The 23,355-nt window shown below is 32.3% G+C and overlaps 4 protein-coding genes across 7 annotated transcripts in view; 2 read left to right on the top strand and 2 right to left on the bottom strand.

The window, feature by feature from the left end:
* LOC114133033 (zinc finger protein 1) overlaps positions 1-15,297 on the top strand; it is a 165,782-nt gene extending 150,485 nt beyond the window's left edge. For 3 of the 4 annotated variants that reach the window (XM_050201831.1, XM_050201832.1, XM_050201833.1), the window contains 5 exons: positions 5,270-5,562; positions 8,395-8,535; positions 8,778-10,589; positions 11,646-11,877; positions 12,671-15,297. In XM_050201831.1, the coding sequence (XP_050057788.1) occupies positions 5,270-5,562; positions 8,395-8,535; positions 8,778-10,589; positions 11,646-11,877; positions 12,671-12,864 (2,672 nt within the window). In that variant the 3' untranslated portion in view covers positions 12,865-15,297. Of the gene's footprint in view, positions 1-1,151; positions 1,529-5,269; positions 5,563-8,394; positions 8,536-8,777; positions 10,590-11,645; positions 11,878-12,670 lie in introns of those variants that run through there. The other variant, XM_050201834.1, reaches the window with a different exon arrangement.
* Positions 15,298-18,716: 3,419 nt separating this feature from the next.
* LOC114133028 (ADP-ribosylation factor-related protein 1-like) lies at positions 18,717-20,367 on the bottom strand. The gene is made up of 5 exons (XM_027998648.2): positions 19,910-20,367; positions 19,660-19,830; positions 19,449-19,530; positions 18,977-19,148; positions 18,717-18,911 (listed from the first exon to the last, which is right to left on the bottom strand). Exons 1-5 carry the CDS (start codon positions 20,000-20,002, stop codon positions 18,821-18,823), a joined length of 609 nt encoding a protein of 202 aa, XP_027854449.1. The 5' UTR covers positions 20,003-20,367; the 3' UTR covers positions 18,717-18,820.
* Positions 20,368-20,556: 189 nt separating this feature from the next.
* LOC114133029 (uncharacterized) lies at positions 20,557-22,124 on the top strand. Its single transcript, XM_027998649.2, has 3 exons — positions 20,557-20,706; positions 20,789-20,946; positions 21,702-22,124. Exons 1-3 carry the CDS (start codon positions 20,662-20,664, stop codon positions 22,003-22,005), a joined length of 507 nt encoding a protein of 168 aa, XP_027854450.2. The 5' UTR covers positions 20,557-20,661; the 3' UTR covers positions 22,006-22,124.
* LOC114133027 (protein YIPF1) lies at positions 22,035-23,313 on the bottom strand. The gene is made up of 3 exons (XM_027998647.2): positions 23,147-23,313; positions 22,629-23,053; positions 22,035-22,419 (listed from the first exon to the last, which is right to left on the bottom strand). The coding sequence occupies exons 2-3, from the start codon at positions 23,049-23,051 to the stop codon at positions 22,141-22,143; spliced, it is 702 nt and encodes a 233-aa protein (XP_027854448.1). The 5' UTR covers positions 23,052-23,053; positions 23,147-23,313; the 3' UTR covers positions 22,035-22,140.
* Between the last annotated feature and the right edge of the window lie 42 nt (positions 23,314-23,355).

The raw sequence follows: 23,355 nt of genomic DNA, 5'->3' as shown, positions 1-23,355 counted from the left end.
AAAATGTATTCGGCACAGGTGAGCCGTCCAATAGGCGACTCGGGAACGTCCCACCTGGGCGCCGCGGGCAGGTAGACACTCAACGCGGGCGCTCCATTGTACACGCCCACCTGTGCTGGCGGTGCTGCAACGCTCACACCTGCGCACCGCTCGGCGCGAATACATTCTTGTCGTCCGCTTCCCCAACCCCCTCCCACAAACATAATCGAAAGTCCGCTTATATTGTATTATATATGCCGCTAAAAAAACTCGCACGTCCTTGTTTATTTATCAACGCCCCGCCCCCTGGAAAATTGGCACTATTTTTAAACCTGCCGTACATATCGATATAATATGTATCGAAATCATACTCGACCAAACAGTCGTTGAAATTTTTTTTTTTATTTTTTCATAAAATCGATCGAAAAACTCGAATAAGAATTTCTCGAATATATAACTATATTTTTGATATCTCATAATTCGCAGAATTTCATAAAATTTTTATACAAATATTTATGTAGATACCTATAAATTATATTTAGGTGAATATAGACACACTTTCTGGATGCTGATGTAGAGAAGATCTCTACACCGTGTATAGAAAAGCGCTTATACCAATCGTTGTAGTATTGTATATAGGTATATAATATGTTATACAGTTAAATATGCACTTTTACACCTATATATTTTATATAGAAAATACAGTCGGGCGTTGACGACGACGACGACGAATACTACGCGAGATCGCTCGCAAAGCCCGTCTGTGCACCCGCTACCACCCACATTAACCCATATATATATGTATATATATATACATTTATATATAGCGATAGATATATTATCTCTGTCGAGGCACCGACGGCGGCGGCGACGGCCCCGATCGATTTTCGGCCCTCTGCTCCCCGCCGATAGTCGACCCCCCCACACAATCACCAAGTGTCGGGCGGCGGCGATAGTATACGTATACAATATATATATATATATTATAATATAAAAGTAGGCGGAGGAAACGACACGGGAAAAAATACATATTACATATTATATACGTACTACATACAACACAACCACCCGGTCACTATCGTGCGTGTACGTGAGCGGGTGCGTGTGCGTGTGTGTGAGTGCGCCGTGTACCGGCACTGCGCTCCTAGGATCATCATTTCGTACCTGCCGACCGTCCGGTACGCACGTCTCTTTCGTTTTGTTCACCTTATTGTGCACCGCGCTCAGGACCGGAACGTATATTATACATAATACTGCAGTCAGTCGTCGGGTAGACGTCGAGCCCGACCGTCGTTATAATTTCGTATACGCACACGTGCAGCTGCGCCCGTGCACGGTCGAGTTGGTTTTTTTTTTTTTTTTGTACGAAAAAACGATTTTAGATCGTGTCCGTTTGGAATTTTTTTTTCTCGTGCGCCCTCGACTATCTATCTATATAGGTATATTATTACGCTGTTCAGCCCGGTACTCGTAAAATTCGTCGACATGTATACGGCCGCGCAAGTCATCGGTATGTTCCAAAACGCCTTTCCCTACGGCAACTATGCACGTAAGTTATCATATTATTATTATAATATATTGCGTCGTACTGCAGATTTCATAATATGTCTACCTATTAAAAGAAAGATTATCATATTATTATAATAATTGTTATTACATTTTATACGTGGAATACGTATCTATCTATATATCTAATATACGGTGCGATGCGTCGTTTGTATATTATATACCTATATATTATACATCGTCATTATATTCAAGTTTTTAATTTTTTTTTTGTCGGTGTATTTATATAATATTTATATTATATATATATATTAAATACTCTCTATATCGATGTTATATTTATTTTAATGTATGCGTTTATTTTTCGATATTGTTTTGTTGACGTTTATCCGACAACTCTAAAGTTTTAATCGCCGACACGTCCTCGTAAATCATGTAATCTAAATTTATACACTTTGAACGCACATATTTTTAATTAAAACTATATACTTGTACCTCGTAAAAACGTAAACGTATACAGTTATATACATGTATAATGCGTGCGTCCGACTGCCGCAGCAACAAACCGCCTGTGGAAATAAATTTAATTTACATCATCATAGTTCTGTAGTGTTCACATATAAAATATATACAGTATAGGTATAATTTAAGTTAGGTGTAATGTATATGCTGTGTATTGGAATCGTTAACGTCAAAATTCTGTAGAGATTTAAATGTGGAAAATATTATTTGAAACGAATAGTAAATTATATTCCTAAATAAATTTAGCTATTTGCACGTTTTCATTTTTAGAATAAAATTACCCGAGTAATGATACTGTTTAGTAATGGTTTAAACACATATTGGCAAAACACTCGACTTCCACGCAACATTATACACATTTATACTCCGCGCGTGTAATACTATTTATTGTAATGGTGCAGTAAACTAAAAATAATATTTTTTCGATGAACACTGTAAGTATATATACTTATATATAGGACGCGATATTACATGATTTTTGTAGTCTGTATATATTGTTGGAAATCGAGTGCTTATGACTATAATACAATAGAGTAGGTAGGTATATAGTATATATATACATTATATTATAATAATAAGCACCTATCTACAAATAATTCATGTTTTAAGTAATTTTGAAAAAAGTAAATACTTTTAATATTACATTTATACTATGTACCTACAACTATAGTTATACTTGTTATATTCTAAACATATATGTTATGTTAAGATAGATACCTATACAAATTGCCTACAATATGCCAATAGTACCTATATATTACAAATAATAAATGAATTACATATTATTAATTTAGTATAATACCGATAATGAACCGCTTATATATGCAATAAATAATATAAAGACCTTCGCGTATATAGTTTTTTTCTGTGAGCTATTTAACTGGAAACTTTTACGTGGTTCCTTGGAATATCATCGTTATATACAATTACAAATTCCTTGAACTGATAAAATTTATGATTTGTTTAATATGTAGATATTACTCTCACCGGAGTTTATACATAAAAAAATTAATGTCAATACTTAATATCGATTGATTCCAATATAATAAGCTGCAGTGTTTTATTTGAGTGCCTCACTTAATATTTTTATGTCTAAACTTTTTATCTTTAATTAATTACTTTTTAAGTTTTAATTTTTTTGAATGACAATATACCTACATTTTAATTTTATATTCCACTGCAGAATGTACTTGGAAGTATAATACATGAAAATCGAATTCCAAATTTTCTATATAGGTTATGCCTATATATGCGCTACAGTCAATATTAAGTTATAAGTATTTTAAGTTAAGATGAGCAAATTAAAGTGGCATATATAGTTTTCTATTTAGATCAGTATAATATACTCCGCGCGTTCATCATCAAGTTTTAATGGATAAGTACTTATGAATACTATGAGTGCTAACTAAGTAATTATCGGTACTTATTCGAAATTCGATTTTTATTTATTGAAATATTTCGAAAAATATTTTGCTCTTAAAATTAAATTCCGTAAACGTATTTTTAACACAATATATAGATACTTGTTTATAAATGTAATATAAATTGTTCACTCATAGTATATAATATGTATGAATTATTCACGTATATATATGATTGCATACGACCGCATACCTACATACCTATGGGTACCTGTATCTATAATATGACCTATAAATATCTACGACTAAATGCTTACAGTTTCTAAATTTTTCGAATAATTAACGTTATATTATAATATTTTTATTAGCTATATAAATGGTATAAAAATAATGATATCTATTATAGTATATAGGTATATGTTATATTGTGTTGTAATAATGATATGACGTGTATTTGTGGACCACACGATTTGCCAGATGCCGCGCGATAAACGTGTCCGAGGAACTATATAATATAAATGTATATATATAGTATATACGTGTGTGTGTGTTGAGAAAACAACGTTCACACACTGCCGTGGCATATTAAATTATATACGTATATATTTAACGTATTTCTGTGTGTATAAATATTACACCGCGTATGCACCGTTTGATTTGTTCAAATGTATTATATATCTACCTATATACTTCATTGCTTTACATTATTAGTACCTATATATAAAACTTAATATTAAAACCGTGAATTTAACTCACAGAGCCGTATGGTGTGTGTGTGTGTATATAGTCACTATATTTTACACGTGTATAACAGAAAATATACAACAAACCCGCGAACGATTTAGCCCGATGATCATAAATAAAGATCGTTAAAACGCCGTGACCGGATTCCATCCGGTCGAACCTAAAACACATTAACCACCCACAGTACACGTTTTCATATACCTAATGCATTATATATATACATTATACTAGTATAAGAATCATAACAAAATTATATATAATATGGTTTCGTTGTCTCACGTAAAAGCCAATCATCAATAAAATCGTGTATAAATAATAATACTATTTAATATACCTTATTGTTAATTATATAGGTACTTACCTATAATTTTCATTGTTTAAATAAATTCGTATCGTATTTATACCTATAATGTGGATGTTGATAGGTATGTGTTTATTGTAAAGTTGATTTATAAAATATAATTATATTGTACTGTGCAGTTATATTGTATTATAAATTTCGGGAGAGAGAAAATATAGGTATAGTAGAAAACTATTAGTTGTCCAGATTCTAGCACTTGTTTGTGCGATAATTGAAAAATCTCCAATGTTTTCCGATTCTAGTGCAATATATTATTATATATTATTATTACACCTGTTTCATAAATCAATAAGAGTGTGATTAGATGATTATCTGAACTCCCCCAAAAAAAATGTACGCGTTTTTGAAAATAATAATATAAATATGAAGATGGACGATGTTGTGTATAACAATAGATAGGTCGGCCAACACACCTGATTGGTTTAGGAGGTTACGTTACCTGCGCGCAAGACCCCCCACGCGCCGCTGGGCAGGTGCGATTATCACGCCCTTTCCTCGCTCCGTCTCGTATCATTGGCCCGACGAACAATGCGTTTATTCACAAACAACAGGTACCTACATTTATTCATATATATTGTATACCTGCAACCACCCGCTGACCGAATTTACCCCACATATAAATAAATGGCTGCTATACAATTGTATATTATATATATATTGTATTATCATAAGCAGTACATATAGGCGTATTTTATTATGTATTATAGTTATAGTTATACCTATGGATTATTTAATGTTATACTTTTTGTGAATTTCGACCGATTTTTATTTATTTTCGACTTTTTTTTGCACACAGTTCCGTTGCCCGGGATGAGTCTGGAGGGTCTTCTCAAGGACTACCAAGACTTACACCACCAGCAGCAACAACAGCAGCAACATTTACAATACTGCCCGTTTTGTCGGGAATCGTTTGACTTGGGATCGCTAAAAGAACACTTGGACGGTGGATGCCGAGCCCGACCGCCTTCGCCTCCTTCAACCACGGTTGCAATAGCCGGCCAATACGGGTGCTTGCAGTGCAACGCTGTTTTTGGCAGTCGTGACCTTCTTGAAAAACATGAACTGCTCCACTCGCCCAACGCCCAAGTGGTAAGTGCTTATATTGTAATATTATTCTACGATTTTCAATTATCACTATATAATATATATTATATTTACCTAATACCTAATTATATTTATGAAAACGATCCTTTCAAATTTAAATGAAAAAAATTCTTAATCGCTCTGCATCGTATTAAGTTGCAGGTAAATATTACGCGTATGTACATTTAAAGTTTTACTTACACGATTTAACTGAATTCTGTAAAAGCGTTCAGTATGGATATAATAAAATCTTTTAATATACATGCACGGTTCCACGCAGTAACCGCATGGTTTGGTCGGCCTCCGCGGAGGTATATTTTATTTATTTATTTCCATTATACTCCCAAATGATTTATTTATCTTATATATGCTATATTATATATACATATATGCTCGTAGTGACCTCGCCCTGGCGCACCTCCATACATGCGCGATGACTATAAGACGCCATGAAAGTAGCTCTGTGGGCCCGAATAACCTTTATATATATATAAATGTATTTGTGTGTTTAATATAATATACTTTAAACGACCCGTCTCTGAGAACGTACATATCTTCACACACGCACATATATACACAAAAAATAAAATAAACACACCTAAAATCCGGTGCGCGTGCGTGCGAGTATTATATGTGTGACCGACTCGCACACAATTGAACACATTCTATATCCGTGTGTTTTTCGGGTCAATCGCGCGAGTGTGTGTGGTCCGGTGACGGGTATCGGCGTAAGTTCGTATAAATATATATTTTCAGACAAAAGAATTGAAAACATTTTTGGGGGGTCAAAAGAAAAATACGAGCGCGTCCTGCAGCATAATAATATATATATAATTATGTAATAGCGATGATGCAGCAGTAAACCCGACCTTGGAGCGAAAGGATCCACCGCAAGGTGTTATTCTCTATACAATCTCGAAAAAAAAACCCCATCCCTCGACCCCCACGCCGCGCAGAGTATATACTTGCGGGATGCGACTCTTCGGGGTTCGTCCAGATGTGCAGGTCTCCGGTCCCTCATCATATATAATATATATATTATTGTTACCTCCCGCCGTTCGTGGAAACGTGCATATATACTTAAAACCCGACCCGTTCACAAAGGGAATCGACGTGCGCGCCGGGCCACGACGAAACGTCCTTCTTCTCGCCTGTTTCACCGTCACCATATTATATATTATACCTATAATGTGTTGGTACTTATTATATATATGTACCTACCCGACGAAGACCGACGATGGCCATTAAAATCTCGCCATGACGGTCGTTTTTTTTCTTCTTCGTTTCCTTCCCTCCGAAACGAATCACACACGTGATCACGTATATATGGTGTATATACCTACCTATAACCCGTATACAGTCAATCGACCTCTCTTCTTATATTCCATGCCCAATAAATGCTGTATGCGATGGTATACTAGCAGGTACCTTTATATATGTATGTTTGACACGTTTGTATATAATGGATTATCGCTCGTTCGGGGGCGGAGACACGGCCTCACCGGATATCAGCTATAATGTACGAGTCGAACGTGTACTATATATAATATTATTTCATTATTATTATATTTTACACACGGCAGTGCAAAACACATGCAGGACCACATGGCCTTTATAAAAAAAAAAAATATACGTATAACCACATAAAGTCGAGCATTATCATCTGTACAACATGTCGATAGAGAGATAATATTAATATGTATGTTGTATATAGAATATAATATAATACTATATACTATCATCGCATAAAATATGTAGTCGGGTCCCTCGTGCGTGCTTAAACCATTAGGTATATAATATACATTATAATAATATATAATCCATCCACTGATAATCGCGTTGTCACGTCTGCCTCAGCTGATAACAATTATTATTTTATATTTTGTCGGTTATTTTTTTCCTCTTGCAGTGTTTGATAAAAGACATAAAAAGAGGTGTTGCCAGAAAATGCGGGTCCGCGCGCGCGCTTATGTGTGTGTGACCCGAAATATAATAATATTACACCTAATAAAAAAAAGTATATATAATATAGACCATACGCGTATTCCGATACGTACAGCCTCACACACACATATATATAGGTATACCGACGGGATAATGCCTACATGGGAGGACGAGTGGCGAGGTAAAGACGATGCCGACTGCTATTATATACATGTATATTTAATATTGTGTGTACATGTGTGCGAGGCGCAGTTAAATTAACCGATCGTCATGTTATCATGGTGTGGCGGTGGCTGTGTGGAATTATATAACGATTTTCGTATAACCTGTCGCCATTAGGGTTTCTCACGATTACTGCAATGCCTGTATACTACACAACACAGTGTACACATACATACACATACACAAGTATATATGTGTATAAACAACACATTATATAGTATATATATACACACCACAAGTTCTAACACATGGTGACACGTTGTTGACGTCATACCTTTACGACGTTCGTCGTATTTCATTCTATATAATAATAATATACTCTCTATTTTTTTTTTTTGTCTATACCATAACCGCACGTCTCTCTAAACGGCGCTTTTTTCGTTTGATTATTATTTTTAATAAGGCGTCGTCGTCGCCGGGCATGGGATTTTTAGGACTCCTACGAAGATTTTTTTGGTCGTGAGATTTTACGCGCCACCGTTTTTTCTTTCCATATTTATATGGTCTTTCTTTCTTTCGTCTACCTATCCGCAGCCCGACCCTGTCCTTGTACGTTATATACTTATATCCCTGCAACTCGTATACGATGTGTGTCCCGTGAACCTTCATAAAATAATAACTACTCTTCTTAATAACACGCACGTGTTTTTTTTTGTTTTGTCTCGCTTGCAGTCTTGTAAGGTGTGCAACAAGACGTTCGCCAACGTTTACCGCCTCCAAAGGCACATGATAAGTCACGATGAAAGCGCAGTGCTGCGCAAGTTCAAATGTCCAGAATGCGAAAAAGCGTTCAAGTTTAAACATCATCTCAAGGTAACTATACTACCATTTATATACTATATGAACCTATATTATATATCAAACATAATAACGTACCTATTACCTAAGTATCTATTTGATTTATTATTTTCTCGACGTAAAGAGTTATGAAAAATTCATTTTATTCGGTTATACATAATAATGGTTCCAATACAAATTAATTGCGTACAGACATGTCCATGTGTCACATAACTTGATTTTTAAGACTAAAACACTATTGTAATTTTTTTCTGTAGGAACACATTCGCATCCATAGTGGAGAAAAACCGTTCGAGTGCTCCAACTGCGGTAAACGGTTCTCGCATTCCGGATCGTATTCTAGTCATATGACATCCAAGAAGTGTCTGATCATAAATTTAAAAATGGGAGGCCGTGGGTCTCAAGCCAACAACCGGAACGCCGCTCACCATCAACCAAGCAACGGTTATCCAGGAAAGCGTCCAGTTCCTAACAACAATAACAACAACAGCAGCAATCACAACAACAACAGTATTGGCTCCAGCGGCAATTCGTTCTCGCCCCTGCTGCCATCTTCGACGTCCAAGTACGAGTTACAAGCGGTACAGCAAAGTCCATCACAAGCGCAATCGCTTACACAACAGTCATTCTATCACACACAACCGAAAACTTCCGCGGCCGCCATCTACTTCCCGGGACTGTTCAACACTCAGAGCAAGTTCAACATACACGATCTTCTACAGCCATCGTTGATGCAGTCGGCGATGATCAAGCAAGCACAGGAACAAGAACAGGAACAGGAACAGGATCAGGAACAAGATCAAGAAAAACAACAGCAAGACGATTGCTGTAGCGGCGACGACAAGAATAACAAGACGAAAGACGACCGCGAGCACAATAAGGAGCACGAGAGTGGCGGCGATGACTTCAACGAAGAGGACGAGGCCGACGACGACGACGAAGACAAGTACGACAACGTGATAGACGTGGTGAGCGTGGTGAAGAAAGAAAGCGAAGACGGCGGTGCCGAGGACGAGGACGCGGCCGGCGAAGCAGACGCGGCGGTCAAGAAACTCTTGGAGACGGTCAACGTGTCGGCGGTCACCAAACAGCTGATGATGGCCAACGCCGCGGCCGCCGCAGCGGCTGCGCTGCACCACCAGCAGCACCAGCCGCCGCCGTCTTGCGGTTCGTCGGGCGGTTGCCCCAGCGTGACTAGCGATTCGCCGCCGTACCACCACGGCTACAGCATGTACCCCAATCACAACAACCATCACCACCTACTCAATCACAGGGCCGAAGGGCTGGTCGTCAAGGCGGACTACTCGGCGGCCGCCAGTTCCGAGGCGTGCAAAACGACCATCAACAACAACAACATCAACAACGGTTACGACGCCGGCAGCGACTGTTACACCGACGACGAGCACAGGCCGTGCACCACCGAGGAGGAAGACTCCGTGGACCAGGACGGCCGGAAGATCCGCGTCCGGTCGCAGATAGCCGACGACCAGCTGGCCGTGTTGAAGGAGTGCTACGCGGCCAACCCGCGGCCGAAGCGAGAGGAACTGAGCCGGATCGCCGACCGGATCGGGTTCAACGTGCGCGTGGTCCAGGTGTGGTTCCAGAACAACCGGGCCCGCGATCGGCGCGAGGGCCGCCTGGTGCACATGCCGTACTCGCCCGCGTCCGCCGCCGCCCACGCCGCGACCGTCCCGAGCGCCGAACAACCGCTCGACCTGTCCACGAAGCGGGGCCGCCGGGACGACGAGTGCAACAGCGGCCGCGGTGCCGCGAGCAACGTCACAATGACCAACAAGTGTACCATACAGTTCAAATGTTGGACCGCCAACAACCGGGACGATTGCAGTTCGTCGCCGCCCGCGTCCGTGTTGCAACCGCTGCAGCAGCATTGTCGCAAAACGTTTTTGGGAGGTGCGTACCCGCCGCCGTCGCCTACCTGCGCGGCACCGCCTCTGCCGCCGCCTTCGTCCCATCTACACCATCCCGCGTCCCATTCGCCGATACCGGCTGTCGCGCTCCGGCACAACGGCAGCTCGAGTCCTGCGTCCGAGAAACGTTCGTGGAAGAGAGTGAGTACACTGTTTATATATTAATATATACCTAATATTGTGATTTGTGATTTTAGAGGTGTGCCAATATATCGCTTTTCCGATTTATTGTCGATATAATCCGATTAGATATTTTATTTGGTCATATGTGACGTGTGTATAAAATATCTTGTATTTGTGCTGTAAATGTGATTTTTCGATTATATTATAAATTTTCCAATGCAAAGTTCAAAAAAGATATATTTCTTTTAGAAATTAGAGCTAATACTTTTGCAAATCGATTTTACTTGGGGTATTCGAAAAAAACTGTTACCCGATAAACTGTATGGTAAAGTTTTAGACACAAATATTGTATATTATAGGCTCAAATAATACAATATCTTTATTAGCAATATGTATCGATCTAGTCCTGTACACGTCTAATTATATTATTTTGTGATCGGAAGAATCGTGTAGGCGGCCAGATTTTTTTGTCAATTTTTTCAAGCACCTATATAAACTGTTATAAAATCACACGTACACGAAAATTATGTATATCGGTGTTACGTCATCACGCGATCGCTTTTTTATGTTCGTATAAATACTACATCTGCAGTTTGATATAATACATTTTTCTATATGCAGTATACTGCTAAGTATTCTTCATTTACAATATTTAAATTTTTTCTGGAAAAACTCCAGCTACCCACGGTGATTGATCGGAGTGCAACCGTGCAAGAACTACTTAGATCGGTTTGCTACATGATTACGCATAGAATAGTATAATATATATTATAGCTCTACCTACGTGTATTATTTAACGGCGTGACGCGTTTTTTTATATTTTACAAATTAAATGCATTCGCATGTATGTCACTTCTCATAATTGCATTCAATTTTACCTCGTTAACTTAATTAACGTTCAGACGGTGCCCGTTATCCTATATATATATATATTATATTGGCTGGTGCTGTAGCATTAATATTCGCTTATTTGCGGTGACTCGCATCTCGTCTAAGCTAAATTTAGACATCGTTATACGTGTGACTGAATTATAATATTTACTAACAATTTCTTTCCTCTCTGAAAATTTATAGGAATACGGAGACTGGAGCGACATGACGGACGAAGCCGAAGATTCGGGATGTACGTCCCAAGATCCGGACGACGCTGTGTCAACCGGTGGCGAGGCAGGCGTCCTGCACAACAACAACAATAATAACAACAAAAACAACAACCACAACACTAGTAATGGAGCGATGGCGGCCGCAGTCGGTTCGCCCAGCAAAAAGTCCAAGCCTTCGCCCGTGGAATCCACTGAAGTACCAGGTATGTTGCAGTGAATTTATAATAGGTAACTGTAGCGGATATATTATATTATAAACACGAGGTTTAACAAAAAGAGCTGATAGATATAATCAACTATAACAATGTAATAACTTTAATTCTATAATCATTATTTTCAAAATTTAATAATTTATGACTACAGTATCGATTATATTAGAAACAATTTTTTTTAATGGACGCAGCAAAAGTGCAGACAGTGTTTATGTTCGATTTAAATTCTTCAATAATTCATTACTATCCGTGAGATCGATGTCTGTAGGAAATATATCATTAATTACTATTAATTTTTTTGCTATAATCAATATACCATCCTATATATTTATATAACTGTAAAGTGTTTACAGTCGCAGTATACCGTTAAACGATGCCACTCTATAGTAGAGCAGACTTATTCATGTGCAGAGTTTCAGTATAATTTCATATCAGAATAATTAACTTTTAACACAGCAGATAATGGTGTCGTGGAAAGGGGTGTTGAACTAATTATTTCTCCCCTACTGAGTACACGCGTGGGTTTTAAACTATTCACACCCCCGCCTCTTATATTCTACAAGTCTTGGGTATGACCACCATATGTCTGAAGTTCCTATGAATACACATTATACATCTTCTTAAACTATGTAAATGTTACTGCAGCATAAAATAACGTGTACAATATTAGATAGGTACTATAGCGTAAAACGTTTAGATACTGCTGCCACGGTCATAAATCATATTTAATATAATAAATTATTATATTGGTAACAAATATTGATCAATCATTTTGCCGTTGCAGATCAAAGACCGCACAAGTGCGACGTTTGCCCAAAAGCGTTCAAACACAAACACCATCTGACCGAGCACAAGAGACTACACAGCGGTGAGAAACCGTTCCAGTGTTCTAAATGCATGAAACGGTTCTCGCATTCGGGTTCGTACAGCCAGCACATGAACCACCGATTCTCGTACTGCAAACCGTACAGAGAGTAAATTCGACAGATCTACCCAAAACAAACAGTATATATAATTAATAATAATATATAATATGTGTATGGTGTATATATTTCACCGCTTTATTATTATCTAATATAATTATAACATAATAATAACTACTACTACTACTACTACTACTACTACTACTACTATTACTTATACTACTACTACTACATACTACTACTACTATTTAATTATTACTACTATTTCTACCTTTCGCCTCGATTTTTGACGATTTTTGTTTTTAGTTTTTTTTTTCAATATTCTTAGATTTTTTTTTGTAACGCCCATCCCCTTTTTTATTCGTTTTGAAAACAATAAAAAAAATATTGTAAAAAAAAGAAAAAACTAACGCAATATGTATTTTTAAAAAAGGGTCAACGTATATATATATATATATAAATGTGAAAAATATAAATTAATATATATATATGTATATAATAATCGAGACAATAATTTTTCGGGTTGTTCGACACACTCCGCTCTGAAATATATATATATATGTGTACAATAATATATATAAAGTGATGTGTTTTAGCCGTTATCATTCTGAATTTATATTTTTATATAAATGTTAATTATATAGTATAAATATTGTATAAAGTTTGGCAAAAAAAAAAAATTATTTATAAGTATACATGTTTTGCGTTTAATATTATGTATGATTAATGATACCACGAGAGACAATAACTAAAGTAAATGAAATAATTTTTCAACTTTGTAAATAGGTCAGTTTTCTAGTGTGTGTGATTTTTTCCGTGAGATATTAATATATTTGTGTACAAAAAAATTCTTATTATTATTACTATAATTATATAATATGCAAATTAATAACAAAAAAATTTCAAAAAAAAAAAAATCAATTTACAATTGATATATATATTCATATACGATATACAAAACATATGCCTCTATTTATTATGTATATAATTATATGTATAATAATACTGACTTTCGATTCTCATGTGTAATGCTGTATATTGTTATCGATTCAAATATTTATATATACGCATGCTAAAAAAATCAGCGGCGATTTTTACTAAACCTTCTTATTAGATATGTAAATTACTTGTCAAAATCAAAAAACAACGAAAAAAAAAAACAAAAAAAAACCATTTTTAATATTTCCCGCTTATATATATATACATATTATATTATATAGTATTGTTAGTAATCGTCCGTTACATTTTGTTCAATATTTATTCATTGGTATTAAAAATTTAGTACCTATATATTATATTATTATTGTATAGGTATATATAAATAGTATATTATAAATTTGTTAAATCGACTTAATCCTCTCTAAAGTTAAAATAGTTATAACTTTTTAATAATATATATATACAGATTATATATTATTAGCTTAAAGGTTTTATTTATCGCGTATATATATACAACACCAGTCACTCACAACAACCCTCCTCGCTGAATTCAAATTATGTACAGTTCTAATTTTATTTTCGACCATCGATGTGGACGCATAACTATCTGTTTATAAACATATAATATAACTATAGTGTATTTATACATCACACATCATATTTCGATCGTTTTCCGAAATTTTCGTTTGTACTTACATCATGCAGTCCCGCGTCATATTAACTATTTTATTATTATGATATTATATATACTAAGTAGTATTATAATATTATCTATTTCAAACGACGACGGCAGTAGTATTAATATTATGTATGTATATATATATTATACTCATTTCGTGCATTTGCTTAACGTCATTTTATTTCAAGTTTTGTGGGATTAATTTTTGCTAAGGGTCGATGATTATTATTATTATTATTATTATTTTTATTATTATATTTGATCGGTGAGAAAAATGATACATTTTTTTTAACCGACAAATTATGTGAATTCAACGTGCCTAAATAATTATATTTTTCAGTATTTTATTAATTTATTAAATAATAAAAATATTTATAAAATACGCCGTGAGCGAAAAAAAAAATTGTAAATAAAATTATATATACATTTAAGGTTTGTGTGTAGAAAATACGATTTTTTTTTTTAGTTTTAAAATTGGGCTAGATTGACCAAAGATAATTAAGGAAATATGTTTAATCTTAAGCATTCGTGAAATTGTTTTACATTATATACATACCTATATGTAATATGTATGTATATTATACATTACATAACTTAAATCATGTAAGTACGTTTTCCGTATATTTTTTTTCGACTTTTATTTTGTGCAATGTGTTTTATTCTTTTATTATTATATATACTTTTTCTTTATTTAAGTTAATATATGATATTTTATGATGTATGCTTTTTTTACGGTATCTATGTTTTTTTTTTTTTTGGTTATTTAGTTTATTTTGGTTATTGTGATTTTTTTTCGACAATTTTATTTTACATTTTTCAAAGATTTTTCAATATAACGTATAATATAGGCATATACCTATATAATTATTATATGATTTTAAATATTTTATTTATAAAAAAAACATTTATATATAATATACATATATATTTCAATGTATATATAGTATAATTTATACATAATAAATATATAATTTAACGTAGTTACCCGTACATAATAAATATGTTCGGATTTATAAATAGGTTTATGTTATAATAATATATGCATAATGTATTATAAATGGAAAAATTATAAATATGTAATGTGTATACATAAATGGCTAAAATTTAATAATTTAAATTTATTCGTTGATTATTCATTATATATTATAATATATAATATATAATTTCATTCAAACCTTTTCCTGGTATTTCGTTTATTTATATATAGGTATTATGTGTTATATATTTATGGCACATCAAATTATGTACAGGCTGTGCAGCATTAATAATTTATCACATGGGTTATTTAGTTTCTTGCAGTGATGGAGAATCTTTCTATAACCGCTTGTGTATTGTCAAACAAAATTTTTTGGATTTTTTCCCCTACTTGTCAACTAATTTGATGACCTTTTATTTCTACTTAAAGGTTTAAACAAAATTTAATGTTACAATGAATTTTGATGACGATAGTTGTGTATGTCAAAAAGAACAAGAAAACTGCTAACTGGTATATGGCATCTTGTAGCCAAAAGCGGTTTATTGTATAGGTCTATTATAATTTTTGCCTATTGGCCTATATAAGTATATGGGTTTATTCGGTTCTATAATAAATTACCTATCAAGGTTTTAGCTGTCTATAGATCGAATACAATATTATATTATATATGGGTATTGCCGTATTGGGTATTCTTTAGCTTTTACAGTGGACTCGGCTTAACAATAGTCATAATAAGATCAGCAACTATATTTAATATTTTTAGAGTCTATAAGAACAACGAGCAATATTATACCTATAACAGTTTTAATGTTTTTTTAAAAAACATTTTATAAAATGTGAGTATTAAAATATAAAAATATAAAATAAAAAAAGGAAAAAAATCATGGTATGAGGATCTATAACAGCTAGTATAAACAGTATGTACTATACATTTACGCGCTTGAAGTATATAATATATAATATGTTCCTGCTTCAAACATATTTTTTAAATACCTATATCATACAAATCATCTCGCGGTGACATCGACGCACAGTTTGAAATTGTCGGTTTTTATAGAAACTTGGTGAGAAACACATCTGCTGATTTTGTCAGATTATAAGAATGTGATGATTATTGTCAATCAAAACACATAATATTTATCAGTACAGTATTATAGGATTGCTTTGACAGATACCAGTGAAGATATACAAAAATAGGGTGGTCGACCCCATGTGGCCACATATATTTGTATATGTGACGGAAAGGCGAAAAAAAAAGTAGGTAGATAGGATTTCTTTGTAAGCATCAAATTATTGTAATAACAAACCAAAAGTAATGTTTTTTTCATTATAAATATTGATTTATTTTACAGTGTTGTACTGTAATTATTTATATATTGGTATAATAGGCGATGGAGGGCCGCTTATTACCAAATTATATACTATATAAATGTATACACGTAAAATATAAAATTGTGTCTTCAGCATGTTTTGTATTTATATTGGACGAGAAATGGACACATGGTAAAGGTATAATATGATATCGCCGGGTACTTTTAAAATATACGAAATTAATTATTCTTATGCTATGAATTCGTACAATGATATACTTTATATTAATACGTCAAATATGTGTAAGTAATTATAAATAATATACTGCATGTATACATATTACATATGTACTGATAAATTACAATATTTAATAGTATAATACGAATAAATGTCATGGTTATTATAAGTAGGAAATAATACAATTTTTTTTTTTTTTTTTTTTTATAGAGTAGGTATACTTCAACTAAATTAAACGGAAGCATCATTTGAGGGGGGTGTAGGGTGTGCATTTCCATCAAATTTTTAAATACCTTATTTGGTCTGTTAAAAATAAAATATAAACGCCGATACACCAAAGTCGCCCCTCTTGGGTGCGCCACTGTTGGCAATGACGACACTAAAAAATCTTAAGTCATACTTACCAAAATGGTGTATCACCAATAAAAAGTGTACCTCAGTGGTAAACAAGGTCAGAATTATTTTCCATTATACCTAGTTATATAAAATAAGTTAACAATTTTTTACACTACAGATTTTTAAGTTCTTAAAAGTTAAAAAATATGGTCTAATAAGCTAAAACAAGCTTGTACACCCTTAACAATCCCTAAACTGGTAAAATATGCCTTTTTTTTACTTCAAATAGCTTTAAAATGTATAGATACATATTAAGTTATAATAAAAATTAAGAAACATATCTAGTACCTTATGTATAATAACTAATAAGTAATAAGTGAACATTACACTCAATAGATAAATGTTTATAATTTAAAACCACTATCCATCATGCAATAATTTACTGAACCTTGAAAATAATTATTACACATCATTGCTTTGGTAAATTATTTAAATTTAATCATATTTTGAACAATGTGAGAAATGGACAAATATGATTTTTTATGAACACCATTGTGTTTTCTAATACCCAAAACATAACTTAATATGTAAAATAATTTATTTGCTACTACTTAATGCTGAAATGGATGTCTACTAGATGTTTCACCCTTGTTAAGTTGCATAGGGTTAATTAATATAATATATTATGCAATAACTTAAAAATTCTACTATAGTTAGTTATGACTAGGGCCGGGATTTATATGCTCTATAAACCTTAAAAATACGCATTTAAAACATATAAAATATATTAAAATATATGCTAAATAAAATCTTTAATTTTATTTCTTTTAATATCTTGATATGAAATTATTTTATATTATGATTAATATTCAAAGGTGATTGGAGCCTATTAGAAGTACTAATTTTTGGCATTTTAAATATAAATAAATAACATTTAATGAAAAAAAATTATGTACACTTGGATCACGACAAACACAAAGAAACAAGACTAAAATATAGTCCATGAAAATTTACTACAGATAACTAGTCTAGACAGAATTTCTATAATATACTAAAATAATACGTCAGATAAGATAAGGTTTCCTTCATAAATGCAAAGAAAAATCTTAAAATACAGAAATATGCTGTACATATCGAAAAATGGCAAAATATGCAAAATAAAACTTTGTACTTCAGATCTATTGACTATAATGCACACTTGTAGCTTATGTAGCTACTTTTTGGTTTGTTTGAAAATAAAATACAAATGCATATAAATTAATGACCCACCAAATTAAAAAAAAAAAACTGAATAGATACCTTTTATCAATAATGTTAGTTAATCTCTATCAGACATACAAAATACAAATATTTTCTAAAAGCAAATAATTATTTTCTTTCCTAACAAATTAAAATCTTATCAAACACATACCAATACAGGAACATATAATTATAATTAAATAATACAATTTATTAAAATACATAAAATTGTTATACAAAAAATAACTTATTCATTAACTTTAGATTTATAGTTAAAATATTTTAATCACAGGTTTAATAATCTTCAGCATTCTTTGGTGGTCGCACTTCTATATTTCTTTGAATTGATTGAACTAACCATTGAATTCCTTCATCAATGCCATCACTGTAACAGAATACATTAGAAATATTAAAATACTAAAAATCTAAGTCTAACAAAAAAATAAATACCCAGTCAATGCAGATATAGGCATAACCATAAAATCTCTTCTTCCAATCAAATGGGCATTTTGATTGAAAATTGGTTTTACTTCTCGGACACCCATACAGTCAGGTATATCTTGTTTGTTTGCTAATATTAAAAGTGGTATGCCGCCTAAGTTTTCGTTGCATATCATCTTTTCTATTAAAATTTAATAAAATAACTTTAACATTTTAGATATTTGAAGTAATATAAAATATTATAAAAATATGAAACAAATAAATAAATAATATTAATATTAGGTATATTAAATTTTCTGTTTCAGAATACAAAAAAAATAATATACCATATTTATAATAGTTATATTTAATTGTTGTGTAATGCAAATTTTTAGTATTAAAACAGAAAAAAAATTAGAATTGTAATAAAAAATTTAATAATCCAAAATTTAACATAAATTAATAAATAAAAAATAATCAGCATATTATTTTAAATGCATACCAAATGTTTTCTTTGATTCATCCATACGTTCTCGATCAGATGAATCGACAATGTATATAATTGCATGGCATTCAGCATAATACTAAGAACAAATAGTTATTAAAATACAGTGAATTTTTTAAGAACTTATATTATTCTGTTTTAAGGAAACAAAATAACTTTAAAGCATATAATTCATGTTTAAAAGTTTAAAATAAAATCAAACTCATACTTTGTCCCAAAGTGACTGTAATTCTGTCTGACCACCTAAATCCCAGAAGTTTAAGCTCACTCTGTTTATGTCAATGTTGCCAATGTTCAAGCCAACAGTTGTTGTGATTTTACTAGGGTTGATACCTTTGTAGTTTTTCTTAAATTTTGTTTTTGAACATTCTAAATACGTCTGGAAAAAGAACAATATCGGTGATTACGAATTCAATAACAATGAGCTTGAGTAAACAATTGAATAGTAAATATTTTACCGTTTTTCCAGCATTGTCCAGACCGAGTATTACTACCCAAAATTCATCTTTCTGCGTCAAATATTTATAAAATCCGTGAAGTAATGTATACATAATAGTTTCGTCTTAATTCCACCAGATCGACATATTTAAGTTAGGTAGTATGGTATATGAAGTACCTATATTGATTCTCAAAACTACCTTAACTTTTACGCTTCAATTTATACGAACAATTTCATATTTCAAAAAACGCATAAATATCATGCAAATAAACAAAAAAAAATATGAATAGCTAACGATTATAATTGGTTCGACTTTAAACAAAAATCAATTGAAATTTGAATTTCGAACAAAAGTTTGTCCATTGTTGTGAATTTGTGACACGATCACACGAAGTACCTCATCTGCATTCATTTGTTTTCACTTATCACATTTTCTTATCAACCGTAGTCGTCATTTTTAACCATTTAACCCTGTATTTATAGTAATGTTATGGCCTAAACTCCCAATGTTTAAACTTTGATTATCAATGTTCATTATAGTCGAATTATTTTAATGTCTCGTTACTTTAAAATTATCCATCTTTGTACATAATCTTAATTTTTCCAGTGTAATAACTAATAATATTATGTTTTCTGTGAAATTATAATAATACTTCTCCGCTATTCGCATGCAATTGTACGAATATGTTTGATACGATTGTTGTGCAGTACTGAAGTATAACGTTCCTTTTGCTTTGTCGTTGGAGTTTGTTGTGATCACACCCGTTTACCATGGGAGCGTGCTGTAGTTGGTGCAAAGAAGAGGATGCATACGCTGTAAGAGTTAATAGGAATTGTTAATTTTGTTCAGGAAAATCACAAGAGTTTTGGTTATTACTTTTATTATTATTTTACATAGGCTGTTGATCAAGAACGAACTCATTTGTTGATTGATCCAGATTGTAACAACACAAGCGTTCAACGTGGAGGTATACCTGAAGACTATCATTATGGATCGCTACCCAAAGAATCTGAAGAGCAAGCTGGATTAAATCGTATATTAGAAGAGATATCAACGTGAGTTTTTCATTTTTTGATATACAATAACAACTTTTTAGCATAGTAAATATGGTTATTTCAATTTGTTTTTGAGTTAGGTACTTAAATAACACATTTTATCTCAACTTTATTCTCGGAATACTTTTTATTTATTAACATTTTACCTATTTGTGTTTATTATGCAATTTTATAATCCTATGAAGACATTGCAGTTATTATACAGCCAATATTGAACACATGTTGCTCTATATTTTTACTTTAAATATGATTGAAGTTAGATCACTTACTGTCAAATTAAAAGAGTATTGTTTAATATAAAGTATTTAAATTTATAACATTACAATTATTAATTCTCAAAGTTTCTTTTGTTTACTAGTTACTTGGATTTAAAATGAAAATATCAGTTAACTGTTATAGGTACAATTATAAATTAAGTTTTTTATTTTTAAACGAATAACGAGTGAATTAAAAACTAATTTTAACTCAATTTCCAATGTAGAGAAAACATCTACATTTACCTAATGAAAATATATTAATTTTTATGTTGCCTTTTGGAAAAACAGAAATAATAATTGTAACTACAATAGTGTCTTCTTTTATTAGGTACATATCTTGAATGGTAATAGTCTCAAATATTATTGAAAGATAATATTGATTATAAAATATAAATATAAAGAATAAAGTTGACTATTCCTAATCAAATTTAACAAAAATAACAGTCTTATTTTTAGTTATTATTATTTGTCACTTTTATAATTTTTTTTTTTTTTTAGAAATGTTATTGATGTTGGCCAATTACACAATTGTATTGATCAACAAGAGGTGATAGAACGTCAAAACCTTTATTGTGCTAAACTGCAAATTGTACCTCTTTCATCTGTAGCTAATACTATTGTTAGTTTGAGGCAAATGCCGGTATGCCTACTAAAAGATGTTCCTGGTCCAGAGAAAGTACTGTCTAGAAATATAGGACTACCAGAAAACTATCGTCACATAATGGCTTGTGTAAACGATATACAAAGACACTTATCTATGATGAGTGTGGAACACAAGGGTGATTTAGTAGTTCCATTTTGAAATGGATACATACTGTTTTGTAATATGTATTTCAATTTATCATTTATATATTATATAAGTATTTTAAATATTTATACATTATTATTATTATTATTATATTATACATGAACATAAAAATATGATTAGTTTTTTTTTTCATGACTTCTGTATTGGTGGGACATGAAAAAAATATAACATGAATCCGGTTCCCATAAACAAGTGTAAAATAGTTATTAAGAATATAAACGCAAATGGTTTTTGTCCTAATGAAGGCATGATTGAAAATACAATTACATAACCTGACACTAGTGTGCCAGCTGCAACCAAAAGCCACTGCAACCAATTGATTTGAATTACCCACAGAATTGAAATGGGCACGAATATTGATAGCGAATATCCGTACAAACACAGCAGTTCCAAGTAGCTTAGATTAAACTATACAAACAAATATATTTTTTCTTATTAGACATAGTTAACATTAATTATAAAAACATTTATAAGTACAGGTAATATGTATTATGCAATTTAAATATTAAAATTTATTTTTTATATTATTATGATCTTTTTTAACTGCTATTTAGGAAGATATATTATGCTTTCAAAACATCAAATAAATAATTTAATTATATGATTGTCATCGTTACCTGTGGCTCTTTGTATTTAACAAATGCCCATAGCATTAGTGGTAATAACCAAGCATATAAAAATATTGCTGTGGCTGCTGAGGATACAGCATGAAAATTATACTTCCAATGATAGTCATGATCAGCAGCTACTTGTATGTAATTTGCAACATTTCCACTGATGGCTATAGAAAACACCAGAGTCAAACATATCCAAAATGGACCATATACATCTGGTTTTGCTCTGATGTAACGTTGTAAGTAGTTAACTCCATAAGTAGGGATCAATGCTCCTTTAATACGCTCGAGTACATCTTCTGAAGTTACATCAAAATACTTTTGAAAATACTCAACGGTCCAGATTGGATATTTGGGCAATGGTACTTCGGTAGGTGTACTCGATAGAGGTGGCAGATTTTCGTTTTCTAATGTACGAAAATCCATAGCTGAAATCAGTATTAATTATTAATATTAGCAATATTAGTATTGTTATTAGGTAAAATTAAAATATATTGGTACTAAATTTTCAATGAACATACTTTTATTTATAGTTTGAAATTTATAGTAATACAATTCACTTAAACTTAAGTCTTTGAGTAACTCATAATCACAGGAATTTAATGTATTTATTAAAAAAAAATTTTAAATTGTCAAATTATGATGTGTACAAATTATGAATTAAGATAGTATCGTGGTACAAATGATAATATAATGAAATATCTGTTAAGCGTTATCTAATTATTACAAA

This window comes from Aphis gossypii, chromosome 2, assembly GCF_020184175.1.
Source record: "Aphis gossypii isolate Hap1 chromosome 2, ASM2018417v2, whole genome shotgun sequence".
NCBI lineage: Eukaryota > Metazoa > Arthropoda > Insecta > Hemiptera > Aphididae > Aphis > Aphis gossypii.
The sequence above is the reverse complement of the archived record's forward strand: the minus strand, read 5'-3'. Positions and strand labels throughout refer to the sequence as shown.